The sequence below is a fragment of the Rhinatrema bivittatum genome, chromosome 6 (assembly GCF_901001135.1).
Source record: "Rhinatrema bivittatum chromosome 6, aRhiBiv1.1, whole genome shotgun sequence".
NCBI lineage: Eukaryota > Metazoa > Chordata > Amphibia > Gymnophiona > Rhinatrematidae > Rhinatrema > Rhinatrema bivittatum.
In genome coordinates, this window is record NC_042620.1 from 237,337,010 (window position 1) to 237,354,639 (window position 17,630).

The following is a 17,630-nucleotide window of genomic DNA, read 5'->3' on the forward strand; positions in this document are numbered from 1 at the left end:
ACCAGAGCTAAGCGCACCGCTCGAGTTTCCAACCGATTGATGGACCACGACGCCTCCCGAGCCGACCATGTTCCCTGAACCGCTCGACCGAGACAGACTGCTCCCCAACCGAGCAGACTGGCATCCGTGGTAACCACCGTCCACGACGGAGTTTCCAACGAAACCCCGCGACTCAAGTTTTCCTGGCAGAGCCACCATGGCAAGCTGTCTCTGGCTTCCTGGGTCAACGGCAGGCTGAGGAAAAATTCTTCCGAGACCGGGCTCCAACGGGAGAGCAACGCGGACTGCAAGGGACGCATATGCGCAAACGCCCATGGAACTAACTCTAGCGTGGAGTTCATAGAGCCCAAGACCTGCAGATAATCCCAGACCACTGGGACCGGTTTGTGCAACAACCTGCAAATTTGCCTCTGTAATTTGAGGATACGCTCTTGCGTTAGGGCCACCGTGCCTTGACACGTGTTGAACACCGCCCCCAAATACTCCAGGGATTGCGACGGCACCAGATGACTCTTGGCCAGGTTGACCACCCAGCCCAGTGAGCGTAACAGGTGCAGCACCCGCTGAATCGCCAGCTGACAAAGAGTCCTCGACTTGGCCCGAATCAGCCAATCGTCCAAGTATGGATGCACCAACAGCCCCTCCTGGCGGAGTCTCGCCGCCACCACCACCATAATCTTGGTGAACGTGCGCGGAGCCGTTGCGAGGCCAAATGGCAACGCTTGAAACTGGTAATGTTGTCCCAGTACCGCAAAACGGAGAAACCGTTGGTGCTCCCGTCGAATCCCAATGTGCAGGTACGCCTCTGTGAGGTCCAGAGAGGCGATAAACTCTCCTTTTCTGACCGACGCGATCACGGACCGCAAAGTTTCCATTCGAAAACGCGGAACCCTTAGACACTTGTTGACACTCTTCAAGTCGAGGATGGGACGAAATGTCCCCTCCTTCTTGGGTACCACGAAATAAATGGAATACCGGCCCTGTCGGAGTTCGCCGGACGGAACCGGAACGACGGCCCCGAGGTCGCGCAACCGCGCCAGAGTCTCCCGCACCGCCCGGCGCTTTTCTGAAAACCCGCAAGGGGACACCAGAAAAGCCGGAGCCGGACGGCGTGAAAAATCTAACGCGTAGCCGTGTTTTATCACCTCTAGGACCCACTGATCCGACGTAATCTTGGTCCATTCCTCGTAAAACCGGCTTAACCTGCCGCCAACCGGAGGAACCGAGGAACGGACCGGCCTCACTTCATTGTGCTGGCTTACTGCCCTGCACAGCCTGACTGGCCCCCGGACGGCCGAATCGACGCCCACGAAAGGACTGCGAGTACGATTGTTGGCGGGCCGCACCGTGACGGAACGAAGAGATCGATCCTCTCGCCGCCCGAGTTCTACGGCCCCCACGAAACCGCGACCGAGCGGCTGGAGCACCCCGGAAGCGGTATCTATCCTCCGGTAAACGGTGTGCTTTATTCTCCCCCAAGGATTCTAGGATATCGTCCAACTCCTTACCAAAAAGCAACTTCCCCTTAAAGGGAAGAGAGCCTAACCTAGCCTTGGAGGTACCATCCGTCGCCCAATGACGAAGCCACAATAGACGCCGCGCCGCTACCGCAGAGACCATGGTCCGTGCCGAAGTGCGCAGGAGATCATAAAAAGCGTCCGCACTATACGCGATGACCGCCTCCAAACGACTCGCCTGTCTCGCCTCCTCCGTCGATAGAGACTCATTCGCCAACAGCTGCTGTGCCCAGCGTAAACCGGCTCGCAACGAAAAATTACTACAAACCGCGGCCCGGATACCCAACGCTGAGACCTCAAAAATACGCTTCAGTTGAACCTCTAACTTCCTATCCTGTATATCTTTGAGAGCCGTACCACCGGTTACCGGGATGGTTGTCTTTTTGGTAACCGCCGCCACCGCCGAATCAAGTTTTGGCAGGCGCAAAAGTTCCAAAACGTCCTCCGGCAGTGGATATAATTTATCCATAGCCTTAGCTACCTTGAGTCCCAAATCCGGAGTATCCCACTCCTTTAACATCAAATCCGATGCCGAGAAATGTAGTGGAAACGCCGACGAGGGACCCCTGAGGCCCAAGACAACCGGATCCGTCTGACCCAGACGAGATTCTACCTGGGGAAGTGGGATTCCCAGTTCCCCCAGGATTTCCGGGATGAGGGGCCCTAGCTCATCCCTATGGAACAACCGAACTACCTTCGGATCGTCCCCATCCGCAGCGTGCAGAGTCCCTGCATCCTTAGGCTCCAGCTCTTCATCCTCCTCAACCCCCCTCGGGGGCTGGGATGGGCAGTCCAGATCCTCCTCCGGATCCGCCAGCGCCTCAGACTCTGACGAGGAGAGCGAAGGCCCCTCCGCCCCTCTAGAGGAACGAAGAGGCCTTGGCCTGGGCCGGGGCCTAGACAGCCCCCCTCCCCCCGTACTGGCCTTTGGGGCCTTGACCGCTGGCGCTCCGCTCTCAGAAGCCGGGGCCCCCGGACCTCTCTTCCGAGCCAGGCGGCGTGCTTTAAACGCCTTATGCATAAGTAACACGAACCGCGAGTTAAAGGAGGAGTCCGATGACCCCTCCTCCTCTTCCCCATCCTCGGGGGAATCATCCGCAGGAGACCTGAACCCTAACGGCCCTTCTTCACCTCCAGATACCCTCTGGGGGGACAAACGCGGCGGGTCCCGCACCTGTGCGCTGGGCTGCCGGCCCGCGCTAACCTGTGCTGCCCGCGCTGAGAAAATGGCCGCCGTTCCCGCCGAAAACGCTGGCAAAATGGCCGCCGTCCCTGACGAACTCGCCGCCGTCCGCTCCGGGAACGCTGCTACCTCGCGGTCCTGCCTACCCCGCCGAGACGCCGAAGGCACCGCCGACCCCCCTTCGCCGCCGCCCACGCACGCGGAACAGAGGCTGTCGCGCGACAGCCTCCCTGTCGCGGACCCGCAGGCCCTGCACGATGCCTGCCGAGGCATCCTTCACACTGCCGCGGCGAACGGAGGCGAACGGAGGCAGAGAGAGACAAAAATCAAGTTGCTCCCCTGATCGACGGGTCCCAGTCACCGCGAGCAAGCACAGCCTAGTAAGTATAAGCACACACACACTCACAGCAGACAAAATAAATGAAAAACAATTTTTTTTTTTTTTTTTTTTACTGCTTACCTCGGATCCGGAGCCGGCTGGGGGGAGTGAGCCGGGACCCCCGGTATCACCCCCAGCCCTGTGAAGCCGGTACGTGGGGCTTTCCCACTCCTCGGCTGCCTCTACCAGGGGGAACAGTCCCCTCAGGACCCTAACTTCCCCTGGGAGGCGGGGATTGGGACCAGCAGGCAAGCCTCTGCGGTCCCTTCCCACTAGAAAACAAAACAACAAACTTTCCTACCTTTTTTTTTTTTTTTTTTTTACAAAAAACCACCTAACCAACGTAGGCCTAACACAGACTGTAGGTTTTGCACCCTCTCCACCTGCTAGGAGACAGAAGAATACTGCCAGACTGTAGGTGGCACCAGCCTATATGTAGGCGGAGTTTTTTGTTTATAAACTTCTGTCTCCATCTGCTAGAGGGGGGGCAAAACCCAGGAGTCTGGACTGATCCTGGTACGTACAGGGAAAGATGCATTTTGCCAAGCACCATGTTTAAAAACTAACTTAAGCCTACTGGCAGCTTTAGTTTAGTATAAAAATATATTGTACATATAACCAGTCACTGATGCAATGTTTAAATTTTTTTTTTTAATACATTGGAGCAGGTTCCAGTTTTAACAGAGAAAGACTACTGCACAATACCTCCTGTGACTTCACACATCTGAGTGATGGCAGTCTCATCAGAGGGGACACTCCCCAGCTGCTCTGGCTCCACAGGAGAGGCACCAGGTAGACGCAACACCAGAGCAAATAGCCTTTGATCCCAACGGAAAGGCTCTTTGGTTAATTCACTCCCAGGTAAAGGAGAATTCAAGGGAAGATGCAGCTATGAAAGACCAGATTGAAAAAAACATTAAGAGATCCTGCTTATCAAACAGGTACATACAAAATTTTACTTAATTGAAATGCTGGATAAATTGATAAGAAAGCTCTTATCAGCAAGAAAAACCCGAGCAGTCTTAAATTGAACAGCTGATAAGATCCTTTTCATGCAAAAGGAATAATTATCTTGAACACAAAATAGTGCTGATTGCCACATAAAAAGTAATAAGCTATCTAGTGTCATTTTCAAAATTAAAATTCACCCCGCTGCCCCCAAAACCAGCCTCACCTCTTCTTTAACTCCAGCTGTAATTGTCAACTTGTTTCCATCTGTGATCGTAATTAAAATGGATGGCTCTAAAAAGAATGGATTTCTCCCCTTAAAAATAAAAAAATATCAAACTGAGTAAAAACACACAAACAAAACTATATTTCAGAATATTTCCATTCCAAATGTATACATCCTCTTCCCCTAATGCTGTCAGCATTAACAACTTGTAAATGAGTTCTCCAAAGCAGCATAACACTGAAAATTACCGTATTTTTCGCTCCATAAGGCACACTTTTTTCCCCCCAAAAGTGGGGGGAAAATGTATGTGCGTCTTATGGAACGAATATAAAAAAAAACAAACTAAAATTCTAACAAAACCCCCCCACCCTCCTGACTCCCCCAAGACCTGCCAACTTAATTTACTACAACCCCCCACCCTCCTGACCCCCCCCCCAAAGATCTGCCAAAAGTCCCTGGTGGTCCAGCGGGGGTCCAGGAGCGGTCCTGGAGCAATCTCCTGGGCTTGGGCTGTCAGTAATTAAAATGGCGCCGACGGCCCTTTGCCCTTACTATGTCACTGGGGCCGACCAATGGCAGCGGTAGTCCCTGTGACATAATAAGGGCAAAGGGCCATCGGCTGCCAGTAATCAAAATAGTGCCAACGGCCCTTTGCCCTTACTATGGCAAAGGGCCGTGGGAGTGGACCGAAATGGCCCTCCCCAGACCCGAAAACAAAATGGGGAGGGAAAAAAAAAAGTTATGCACGCCCCTAATTTGCTCCATAAGACGCACAGACGCCCAGGGACAGAGCCTGTTTAGCACCAAAAAAGCTTTTTTTTTTAATTTTCCCCCTCTGAATCCTAGGTGTGTCTTATGGAGCGAAAAATACAGTAGATACTGCATGGTTCTACTGAAAATATATATTTTACAGGACAGCTATGGCCTTTAGAACATCTCACCAAGTTCTGCTATGAGCTATAGCAGAGAAAATAAGTCTCACTTTTCAGTTACACCACCAGAGATTTAGTTTATTAAAACTTTTCTTTGCATTCTGCTCTTGTGGAAGTAAAATTGTTAAATTATGACCCAATGTCAGAGATAAACCCAACTTCCTTAGTTTAAATGTTGAATAATAACTGCAACACAAGCTTCTGTGCAGTTGCCAAAGGGGTAAAATACTTTAAGTACTTCTAGCTACGAATTCTTCCAAATAGTTTGTATAATAGAAAAGACATGGTGAGCCCAATTTTCAAAACAAATGTAGCTGGATAAATTGGACATATGTGGCTACGTGGCACCACTGAATATCTAGCTACAGTCAGTGGTCACCACTTAGCTGGAAAGTTCACTTATCCGGCTAAGTATTTAGCCGGATAACTCAGGGGCAGGGAACAGACAGATTGGGGAGGAGTTGAGTTAGTCAGATAAGTTATCTGGCTAATTCTGGTCGGCCCATACACCTGTCCTAAAGTTAACCAGATAAAGTTATATGGCTATCTATAGGTTATCTGGGCATATTCAGCAGTGCAGCTGCATCACTAAATATATAGAACTAGTAAGCTGGGTAAGTTTTAGCAAAGCTGCAGTGGATGAATACGGACTCCAGTGTGTCTTAATAAAATATATACTATACATTAAAAAAAAAAAGTTTTTGTTGAAAAATACAAGAATAAAAATCATCTTTAAATTACATGCATCACAAGCAATCTGCTTACTTCCAACATTAATCTAAACTGAAAAACATTCAATAATTTGCAATCTGCCTGCAACATCACAATAACCCATTCAGAGAGAACAAGTTCAATTTTGTTAGAGATGGTGTGAATGTTTTTTTCTAACGACCAGGAGTATTACTCCAAAAGCCAGTACTGTCTGTGAACAAAAGGAGCAATTTTCAAAAGAAGTTCCCCAGGTAAAACAGTGTTTTATGCATGCAAACAGGCTCTTTGAAAACTGCCTGCCCTCTCTGCTCATAGAAGCAGATGCAAACTTTTATGTGCAGATAGAGTTGGTTTTCTGGGGGTGGCATTAAAGAGAGATAGCGCTTCTGTATCTATTTCCACTGGAAAATGTACCTCCAAATTACGTGCAGGTCTGTGCATGCGCTTTTTCTGACCCATTTTTCAAAATGGAAAGTTTTCCCTTTGAAAACGGGTGGAAAGTCTGCTGGTAAAAAGCACCTGCAGAATTACAATTCTGAAAGTTGCTCTCAGTGTAACCTGCAAACTGCTTCTTGGCCTTACTTCACAAATTAGAGAAAGTTTACAGACTTTATACTTTACCCTCTCATTCAGGTGGTTTATTAAAAATCATACAAAGCTCTTGGAAATTAAGCAACAGACTTTCGTACCTGTCCATAGTTGTCAATTCCAGACACCAATCTGTTCAGATTTAGCAAATCAAATGATGATCTCAGAGCCTGGCCGAGCGTAGTCAGTCCTGATGCTTGAAGGTTTTTCAGTTCATTCATGAATGTTGCATGGTTTTCTTTCCAACCAGCCTATTAAAATCAAAAGGTTTTTTTTGTTTTGTTTTAATGATGATCTGGCCTAGCAGTGGCCCTGTCATATTATAGTTTGCAAGAAATGATAAACAAGAATTTCCATGTTAAAGACAGATTCACATCCTTACACTACAGGACATAGTCCATGCATGGCAACAGCTAGTTTCTAGTATGCCAACATTGCATACACAGATGCTGCTCAAATGCCAAAGTTCTAAGGATACAAGCTCGCGTGATTCTGCAGGTGTAATTAAACCCAAAGACCAAATAATCCAAGCACACAGAATAAATCAAACAAAAGCAGACGGTGCAATATGTTAAAAGAGAACAGAATCTCCTCAGACTCCTGGAAGGTTCTAAAGTTCCTCTCACACAGCACTGAAAATCCTAATAAAAATCAGTGATTTCATTGCAGTTATGTTGAAGTAGCTGGTTACTCTCCCTATTTGGAGAAAGACTGGGGAGAGAGCGATACAATCTTTAATCCATAGTTATATTTTTGGAAAGTTTGCCCCACTTCTGCATTTCTCAGCTAGTGGCAGGTCTTTGACCCTGTACAGTCTCAGAGATCCTGCATTCTACGGGCTAGGCTATGGAAATGATCCAGCAGTGATCAGTAATCAAATCAGGCAGCACTGAGCAAGTTGTGGGGAGGGAAAACATGAAATCCTGAGCCAAGCCACAACAATTACAGCAAAAAAAACACATTATTTTGAAAAAGGATATTCATAGGAAGGATATACACTCGTGATAGCACAGCAGTTCAAACATAGCACAATTTTAGTTCACTTTCTATTTAACTGCCACTTTAAGAGAGGTCTGATTCTCTCTCATCTGGTATTCACTCGGAGATTCACATTACAAAACATGTGATGACCTATTCCAGCATTTGCAAATAACGTAAGGTCATAAAGGGGTCCCATAAGTGAAATTCTTGAGTAAAAAAACAAAAACAAAAGACCCATAGAATCATAGTCAGAAAAAAGGAGAACATTTTTCAAGCAGATTAAGAAAAATATTAACAAAATACTACAAACGCTAAAGGTTATTTATACATTTAACCACAACTGTAATGTTAGGAAAATATAATATACAACAAAGAAAAATGGGTTTTTCCTTCAGCTGGTCACCAGGTTGCTCATTTTAGCTGAGTGCAAAACAACCAACCATACACAGTAAGATTTTACTCCTATTCTGGCTGAATATTAATGCTCCATTTTTACATAAGTACACAGTTCTGTGATCATTTGCAATAACTTTCTTTAAACTTTACTGCACAGTAGGGAACTAATGGTTTCATAAAAGTCACCCAAATCCCAGTTGCACTGTCTAGAGCCAAAGCACGTCATTTGAAGTGTGTTTGAATGAGAACAAGCAGCCAAATGAAGGGGGTTGTTTTTTTTTTGGGGGGGGGGTTTTAAGTGGGTCATAAGCAAACAGTCTCAATTCTGTACATCAACTGCATGTTGCTGAGTTGGCCTTGCAGTAGTAAAATCGCTGGCACCAAGCTCTACTGCTCTGGGCTACTTTATGTTTCCCCATGTATTTCTTCTATGGAATCATTACACTTCTGTCCTTAGTTAAGCAGTTAAAAAGATATTGTGCCCAAAATTCAAACCGGCTTATTTTGTTCTCTCGGATGAACTTCCTTTGGCTGAATAAGTTTAAAGCCAAGGTAGATTGTGAGCAGTGTTCCCTCTAAGCTGCATGCTTGCACGCACAACTTTTTCCCTTCAGCACACTGAAAGGCCAGCAAGGCCGTGGCCTGAAGGAGGAAGCAAAGCCAGTAGGACTGCAGCAGAGCACATCCCACTGCAGCCCTAAGAAGGAAACAAGGCCAATGGGGCTGTGGTCCAAAGAAATAAGCAAGGCCAGCAAGGCTGCAGCGGCGCCCATCCCGCCTTAGCCCAAAGAGTGGGGGAAGCCCTGAGAGAGAGTGTGTATAAGAGCCTGTGAGTCTGTGTGTGTGTGTGAGCCTTTCATAGGCATACACACACAAATGCATAATGTGTATGAGGGAGAGACAGAGTGTGTATGTTAAGAGTGTGAGAACGAACGTACGTGTGTGTGAGTCACAAAGATAAAAAGTGTGTGGCCCCGCCTCCCCCAATCCATGACAATCTCAGAGTGACTAAATCAACAGATCCCAGGTATAGAAAGCTGATTTTTTTTTAAACCTTATTAGTTTTAATTATAGGGTGGTGTTTGATGTTTGTTTTAAAATATTGTATTGGTGTTTTAGGAAATGTATAATATTTTTGAATTATTGGATGTTTTATTCATCAGATGTTTTGAAATATTTTTTTTTATTAGTATGGTTTTACTATTATGATTCACAATTTATATTTCTTGATTTTGTTTGATGTTTTATAAGGAATGATAATGTTGCACTGCATACACCAACTGGTTTGTAATTTTCAGGTCAATTTGTCTGCACATTTCTATTTAGGCTTTATGGTCTCTATTCTGTATTTGTCTCCAGCAGTTAACTGACACCTGTGGGAATACTGTGTGTAATCTATGAGGTATTAAATATCATCTGAATAAGATTTTGTATCCATTTTCTAAAATAGTTGATGCAATGCTGTTAAATGATTTTGAAAGTCTTGCTGGGTGGCTAAAATTGGCCAGTTGATTTTGTAATGTTTTCCAGTCAAGCTGCCAGATTCAGTTAATGTCCAGCAAAGTGTACATAGTTTAGGGGTGTACTCTACTTGGTTATTTAGACAAAATTTGAAATTTGTGCTGGACATTTTTTGGCTCAATTGTACTGGTGATGAGTGATCCAGGGATAATTTTTGCTAGAAAATGAAAAGAAAAAGTAAATGTTGCTTACCTTAGAACATAAGAAAATGCCATACTGGGTCAGACCAAGGGTCCATCAAGCCCAGCATCCTGTTTCCAAAAGTGGCCAATTCAGGCCATAAGAACCTGGCAAGTACCCAAAAACTAAGTCTATTCCATGTTACCATTGCTAATGGCAGTGGTTATTCTCTAAGTGAGCTTAATAGCAGGTAATGGACTTCTCACAGGATAGCAGGATGTTAGTCCTCACATATGGGTGACATCACAGGATGGAGCCAAATCACGGAACACATTTGTCAAAGTTTCTAGAACTTTGATTGGCACCTACTGGGCATGCCCCTCATGGCACTAAACCTGCAGACAGCAGGGGACCCCTTTCAGTCTTGTTTAAAGCTATAGGAAGTGCCGAAAAATAAAAGAAAATGTTACGAACCCAACACCGCGGGGCAGGTTTCATGAGGACTAACATCCTGCTGGTCCTGTGAGAACACCTGTTACAGGTAAGCAACATTTGTTTTCTCACAGGACAAGCAGGATGGTAGTCCTCACATATGGGTGAGTACCGAGCTGAGGATGTCCGAGAAATGCACCAAATGTACCCAAAGACGTGCAAGAGGCACAACAATTGGGGTGGAATTTGGTAGAGGGCATCTTGAACCCTAACGGGCAGGCGGAAGGCTGTTGGTACATCAAGTTGTAAAAAGGTTGCGCAAGACAGATTGGCGAAGACGGAATGTTGTCTTCTAGCTTTGTCTAAGCAATAATGGGCTGTAAAGGTATGGAAAGAACTCCAGGTGGCAGCCCTGCAAATGTCAGGAAGCGGCACAGAGCATAGGTGTGCTACTGAAGTCGCCATGGCCCTCACAGAGTGTGCTTTAACACGGTCTTGAAGTGGAATGCCTACTTGCTGATAGCAAAAAGATATGCAGTCCGCTAACCAGGAGGAGAGAGTCTGCTTATCCACAGGCTGCCCCAATTTGATGGAATGGAAAGAGAAAAACAATTGAGTGCTTTTCCTGTGGGCAGCTGTACGGTCTAGATAGAAGGCTAAAGCCTGTTTGCAGTCAAGGGTATGCAGAGCCTGTTCTCCTGGATTGGAGTGGGGCCTGGGAAAGAAGGTAGGTAGTATAATAGATTGATTGATGTGAAAGTCCGATACTACCTTAGGTAAGAACTTAGGGTGGGTGTGGAGTACTGCCCGGTCCTGCAGAAGTTTAGTGTAAGGCGGATAGGTAACTAGGGCCTGTAACTCACTAACTCTGCGAGCAGATGTTATTGCCAAAAGAAAGATCACTTTCCATGTGAGATATCGAAGATAACAGGATTGGAGAGCCTCGAATGGTGGTTTCATGAGCCGACCCAAAACCAGATTGAGGTCCCAAGAAGGGGCCGGAGGGCGCAGAGGAGGCTTGAGGTGAAGCAAGCCCTTCAGAAAGCGTGTTACAAGGGGTTGTACTGAAATAGGAACATCCCCGACACCTCTATCGAAGGCGGCTACCGCACTGACATGCATTCTGATGGAGGAGGTTTTTAGACCTGATTCTGACAAGTGCCAGAGATAGTCTAGAAACTTCATGGTGGAACAGGTAAAGGGATTGAGAAGAACACCATGATTTAAACCGGTTCCATTTGTAAAGATAAGATTTTCGCGTGGAAGGCTTCCGTGAAGCAATCAGGACACGGGAAACTGGCTCCAAAAGGTTAAGTGGCTGAAGAATTAACTTTTCAACATCTAGGCCGTCAAGAGACAAGGCCTGAAGATTGGGGTGGCATAGGCACCCGTCGTTCTGAGTGATCAGAAGTGGGACCTTTCCCAAAGGAATGTGCCTGCGAATGGAGAGGTCCTGAAGTATTAGAAACCACACTTGGCGAGGCCAGTGAGGTGCTATCAGGATCATGCGTCCCTTGTCCTGACGTAACTTCACGAGAGTCTTCAATAGAAGTGGAAGTGGAGGGAATGCATATAGGAAACCTGTTGCCCATGAGAGGGAGAACGCATCTCTTGGCTGAGAGTGTTGGCTGCGAGTGAGAGAGCAAAAGTTCTCTACTTTGCGGTTCTGAGGTGACACAAAGGTCTATGTGGGGGTAACCCCAACGTTGGAATATTGAGTCCGCTACAGTGGGGTTGAGGGACCACTCATGCGGTTGAAAGGCACAACTCAGCTTGTCCGCCAACACATTGTCCACTCCCGGCAAGTAGGTGGCCCTGAGGTACATTGAATGGGGGAGGGCCTCCGCCCATATCTGTGCAGCCTCCTGACACAATAGGTAGGAGCCTGTCCCTCCCTGTTTGTTGATGTACCACATGGCCACCTGGTTGTCCGTCTGAATGAGGAGGACCTGGTTGGAAAGGTGATCCTGAAATACCCTGAGAGCATATCTGATTCCTCGCAGCTCCAGGAAATTAATTTGATATTTGGCTTCCTCTGGAGACCAAGTTCCTTGTGTCTGCAAATCGGCGACATGAGCTCCCCAGCCAAGGTTGGAAGCATCGGTGGTGAGAATTATTTATTTGAGGGTCTGGAGCCTAGAAGGGCAGGCCTTGGAGGAGATTGATCAGATTTTGCAACCAGGCTAGAGACTGAAAGTGAGTCAGTGATGTGGACAGTGGTCGAAAGAGATTGGATGGACCAAGTCCATTGTGACCTTACAGTCCACTGCATGACTCATGGCCAAGCGGGACATTGGAGTTACCTGTACTGAGGACGCCATGTGTCCTAGCAGGATGAGGAAGTGGCGTGCTGAGACTGCAGCTGGTGTGTGAGAGAGATGAGAGTGAGAGCTCGCTGTCGAGGCAGAAATGCCTTTACCTGCAAGGTGTCCAAGTCTGCCCCTATGAATGATAAAGTTTGAGATGGGACTAAGTAGGATTTCGCGTAGTTCACGAGAAATCCTAGCGAAATCAGAGTGTGTAAAGTAAGACGTAGGGACGACAGAGCAGCTTGCTGAGTGGGAGCCCTGATCAACCAATCGTCTAGATAGGGGTAGACGTGACCACCTTGAGTCCTGAGGAAGGCTGCTACTACTACGAGGCACTTGATGAAGACTCGTGGTGCAGATGCCAGGCCGAATGGTAGCACTCGATACTGATAGTGCTTGGGGCCTACCAGAAATCTCAGGGTCCTGCGATGAGATGGAGTTATCGCAATGTGTGTACACGTGTCTTGGAGATCGAGAGAGCAGAGCCAGTCTCCTTTTTGCAGAAGAGGAAGGAGGGAAACCCAAGGTCACCATCTTGAACTTTTCTCGGTGGAAGTACTTGTTGAGGGCGCGTAGGTCCAGAATTGGACAAACGCCGCCTGATTTTTTGGGGAGTAGAAAGTACAGGGAATAGAATCCTAGGCCTTGTTAGGAGTAGGGCACTAGCTCTATTGCTCTGGACTGAAGGAGGAGGGAGACCTCCTGCTCCAGGAGAAGTGAGTGGTCGGATGTTCTCCATGTTGGAATAGGTGGGGAGTCCGGTGGGATGGAGAGAAAGTTCAGGTGATAACCTTGCGAGATTATGGCAAGGACCCACTGGTCTGAGGTGATCGTGTGCCACCTGTTGTTGAAATGGCACAATCGACCTCCCACTGGTATCTGAGGCAGTGGAAACTGGCTGCTGCTCTCTATGCAGGAGTCAAAAGCCGAAAGCAGGGCCCGGCTGAGGAGCTGCCTGCGGCTTTTGTTTCCGCGATTGACGAGACTGGGCCTTTTGGAAAGGTCTCGTGGAACAAGTTCTAGACGGTGGTGGATAGGACTTCTTTGGACGGAAGAATGACTTTTTAGGATCCTTCCTGAAAGGCTGTTTGGAGGAATACTCAGAGGGCATCAGAGAGAGCTGGCGAAGGGTCTCATGGTGGTCCCTGAGTTCCGCCACTGTCCACTGAATCTGTTCGCCAAACAGACTGTCGCCTATGCAGGGCAGATCAGATAATCTGTCTTGTACTTCAGGGCGCAAGTCTGAAGACTTAAGCCAGGCCCAACTTCTTGCTGAAATAGCAGCTGCAGATATCTTAGACACCGCTTCCAGGGTATCATAAGAGGATCTTATTTCATGCTTCCCTGCCTCGAAACAGTTGTGTACCAGGGTTTGAAGCTGTTCCTGGAATTGCTGAGGCAGGGACTGTGCAAAGTCCTGTATCTGCTTGAATAAGACCCTGTTGTACTGGGTCATATACAGCTGGTAGGAGGCGATCCGAGAGATAAGAATAGATCCCTGGAAGACATGCTGGCAAATGGCATCCAGAAATTTCTGTTCCTTACCTGGGGGAAAGGAAGAGTGGGGTTTTGATCTTTTTGCCCTCTTTTGGGCAGATTCTACAACCACAGATTGGTGATCCAGCTGAGGTTTCTGGAATCCTGGGGCTGACTGGACCAAATAAGTGGTATCAGCTTTTCTGTTGACTGGAGCAACAGAACCAGGGTGCTCCCAGTTCTTTTTGAGGAGATCCAAAAGAACCTGGTTAATAGGGATGGAGGTTATTTCCTTGGGAACATCCAGGAATTGTAACAACTCCATCATTTGGTGCCTATCATCTTGCTCAGTCTGTAATTGGAAGGGAACCAATTCAGATATTTCCTTCACAAAATTTATGAAGGACAAGTCCTCTGGAGGAGAACGCTTCCTACTTTCAGTAGGAGAAGGTGGCGATGGTAAATCATCAGTGTCTTGAGATGAATCGTCAGTCCACGTGTCATAGGGATCAGCACCTGTCCCTGTAGGAACCTGAGAAGGACAGGACAATGGTATTCCTGAAGGTCCAGGTCTAGGATCTGAAGGCATCGAGGGCACTGGTGCAGGCATTGAGAGCATCGATGCGTGCATCGGCATCGATGGTTGAGGTATCGGAAGGACTCCCGATGGAGGAATACGGAACGGTGTTTCCCCTCCCGATGACAGGGTAAGCGGGGGAAGGCACCAGAGCCATCAGTGGAAAAGCGGCCAAGCGCTTCCATCTTCGAGAGCAGCGGTGCCAATGCTGCCGGAATGGGATCGATGGTCTGTTCCGCAACCAGCACTGATTTCGGCATCGGGGGAACCTTGGAGTCTGTGCATCGCCTTATCAATGGCCTCCTGAACCATCCGGTCCAGTTCTTCACAGAGACCTGGAGCAAGCAGCCCTGGCTCCGGAAGGGAAGAAGGAGGCAGAGGCATAGCCGGAGGGACCACCGTTAAAGGCGGAGTCGCGGCTCCCAATACCCATCTGGGTGAGGGTTGCCTCAGTGACTTGGTCGCAGAAAGGGTCGGTGCCTTTTCTGGACGGGGTTTCTTCGATGGCGGCTCAGACGATGGCGAGGTCGATGATTTTCAATCATCGATGGTCGGAGACTTCCGGTGTCGATGCCAATGTTTTTCTCTACAATCCCCTCGGTCCTGAGGGGGAGTAGAGGTAGTAGAAAGCCGTCAACGCCGGACGGTCACCGGCCGGTGGCCGATACTGGCGCGAAGGGGACGGTGCTGGTTCAGATGACGTTGATGCAATAGACGGCGTCGGAGTTTGAGAACGGAAGAGAAGATCCATTTTCTCCATTCTGGCCTTGCGACCATTTGGTGTCATTAAGGCACATTTGGTGCAAGTCAGGACATCATGCTCACACCCGAGACACATTACACAGACTTTATGCGGGTCTGTTATGGACATGGTGCGAGTACAGTCCAGGCACCGACGGAACCCCGACGCCATGGTCTTTGAAAAATTTAGCCATGGTACAGTCGACGGCCAGTAGGTTGCGAGGGCCAAACTCGAAGGGAATCGACCGAAAACAGGTAAAAACAAGACTGAAGGGGGACCCCTGCTGGCTACAGGTTTAGTGCCATGCTGGGCAGCCTAGCTCCTAATATGGAACCTAATATCGTGTAATTACAGCAAGGGTTATTTTTCCCTATGTGCAACACCTTGCACTTGTCCACATTAAATTTCATCTGCCATTTGGATGATCAATCTTCCAGTCTTGCAAGGTCCTCCTGTAATGTATCACAATCCGCTTGTTATTTAACTACTCTGAATAATTTTGTATCGTCTGCAAATTTGATAACCTCACTCGTCTTATTCCTGGACCTGGACCTTCAGGAATACCATCATCCTGTCCTTCTCAGGTTCCTACAGGGACAGGTGCTGATCCCTATGACACGTGGACTGACGATTCATCTCAAGACACTGATGATTTACCATCGCCACCTTCTCCTACTGAAAGTAGGAAGCGTTCTCCTCCAGAGGACTTGTCCTTCATAAATTTTGTGAAGGAAATATCTGAATTGGTTCCCTTCCAATTACAGACTGAGCAAGATGATAGGCACCAAATGATGGAGTTGTTACAATTCCTGGATGTTCCCAAGGAAATAACCTCCATCCCTATTAACCAGGTTATATATATATATTGAAAAGAGCAAGTTTGCTTACCATAAACGGTGTTTTCCATAGATAGCTGATGAATTAGCCATGCTGTATGGGTACGTCCTCCGTGCCACTAGGTGGCGGAGCTTTCTAAGACTAGCAAAGTCTTTTAGCTAGGTGCTCCCTCCCTTCTGTATAGTGACAGAATTACCTCAGACACCTCAGTCAGTATCAAAGCAAGGTAGGTGTGCTAGAACTGGCTAATTCATCTCCTATCTACGGAAAACACCGTTTACGGTAAGCAAACTTGCTCTTTTCATGTAGATAAGCAGCTGAATTAGCCATGATGTATGGGAGTCCCTAGCTGACGTATTGAGCAGGTGATGTGTTAAAATTATTATTTTTTTTTTTGCTCAATATGATAAACATAGCGGACAGTTCCCTTGAAGGCTGTAATTATAAGGAATCTATGCACTTCTGTAGGATAGCACGCCCCACTAGGGCATCATTTGCCGTTTATGAAAACAATAGTGGGATGTGAAGGTGAGAAACGAGGACCATGTCGCCGCTTTACACATGTCTATGATAGGAACTTGATGTAGAGAGGCGATCGAGGCTGCCTTGGCACGCACCTGATATGCCTTAGGGTCGCAGATAGTTTGCGACTTTGCTCATAACGAAACTGGATACAGTTCGATATGTATGTGGATAAAGTTCTTTCTATCACTGGACGCCCTTGAGTGTTCGGATAAAGTGAAAGAAATAGTTGTGAAGGTTGATTAGATGAGAGCGCGCGCTATTTGTAGTACGCGAGTGCACGTTTGCAATTCAAGGTGTGTAATTTTTTTTTTCCTCATTGGCTTTAGCATGAGGATATGGATGGAACATGGGTAAGGAAATGGTCCGGTTAATATGGAAACTGGAGATCACCTTTGGCAGAAATTTAGTGCGAGTACGCAAGGTCACCCTGTCATGGTTAAATTGAAGATAAGGAGGATAGGATTAGGTCGGGTTAGATCGGCCGTCATAGTTGGTGATTCGATTATTAGGAATGTAGACAGCTGGGTGGCTGGTGGGCGCGAGGATTGCCTGGTAACATTCCTACCTGGTGCGAAGGTGGCGGACCTCACGCATCACCTAGATAGGATTTTAGACAGTGCTGGGGAGGAGCCGGCTGTCATGGTACATGTGGGCACCAACGACATAGGAAAATGTGGGAGGGAGGTTCTGGAAGCCAAATTTAGGCTCTTAAGGTAGAAAACTTAAATCCAGAACCTCCAGGGTAGCATTTTCTGAAATGCTCCCTGTTCCACATGCAGGTCACCAGAGGCAGGCAGAGCTCCGGAGTCTCAATGCGTGGATGAGGCGATGGTGCAAGGAAGAGGGATTCAGTTTTGTTAGGAACTGGGGAATCTTTTGGGGAAGGGGGGAGTCTCTTCCGAAGGGATGGGCACCATCTTAACCAGGGTGGAACCAGACTGCTGGCGCTAACCTTTAAAAAGGAGATAGAGCAGCTTTTAAACTAGAACAAAGGGGAAAGCCAACAGTCGCTCAGCAGCGCATGGTTCAGAGAGGTATCTTCAAAGGATACTAATGATGCATTAGAATTAGGGCATCCCAACAGTGAGGTTCCAATAAGAAAAGTAGTCCAAGTGCCTGTAACTAAAAACTCACCTGAGCTAAAAAAATTCTAACTTATCCCTATCAATTAAAAAGCAGAATGAAAATACAAACAAAAAACAAACTTTGAAATGTTTGTATGCTAATGCC

The 17,630-nt window shown here is 47.4% G+C and overlaps 1 protein-coding gene across 5 annotated transcripts in view; it reads right to left on the minus strand.

The window, feature by feature from the left end:
- The window catches only part of LOC115094023 (integrator complex subunit 6-like), a 211,348-nt gene that overhangs the window by 153,309 nt on the left and 40,409 nt on the right, over positions 1-17,630 (minus strand). For all 5 annotated transcript variants that reach the window (XR_003857467.1, XR_003857468.1, XR_003857469.1 and 2 more), the window contains 3 exons: positions 6,586-6,735; positions 4,254-4,343; positions 3,785-3,968 (listed from right to left, as the gene is read on the minus strand). Coding sequence is in view for 1 of the 5 variants with exons in the window: in XM_029606646.1 (XP_029462506.1) it covers positions 3,785-3,968; positions 4,254-4,343; positions 6,586-6,735 (424 nt within the window). In the remaining 4 variants the exon portion in view is untranslated. The remainder of the gene's footprint in view (positions 1-3,784; positions 3,969-4,253; positions 4,344-6,585; positions 6,736-17,630) is intronic.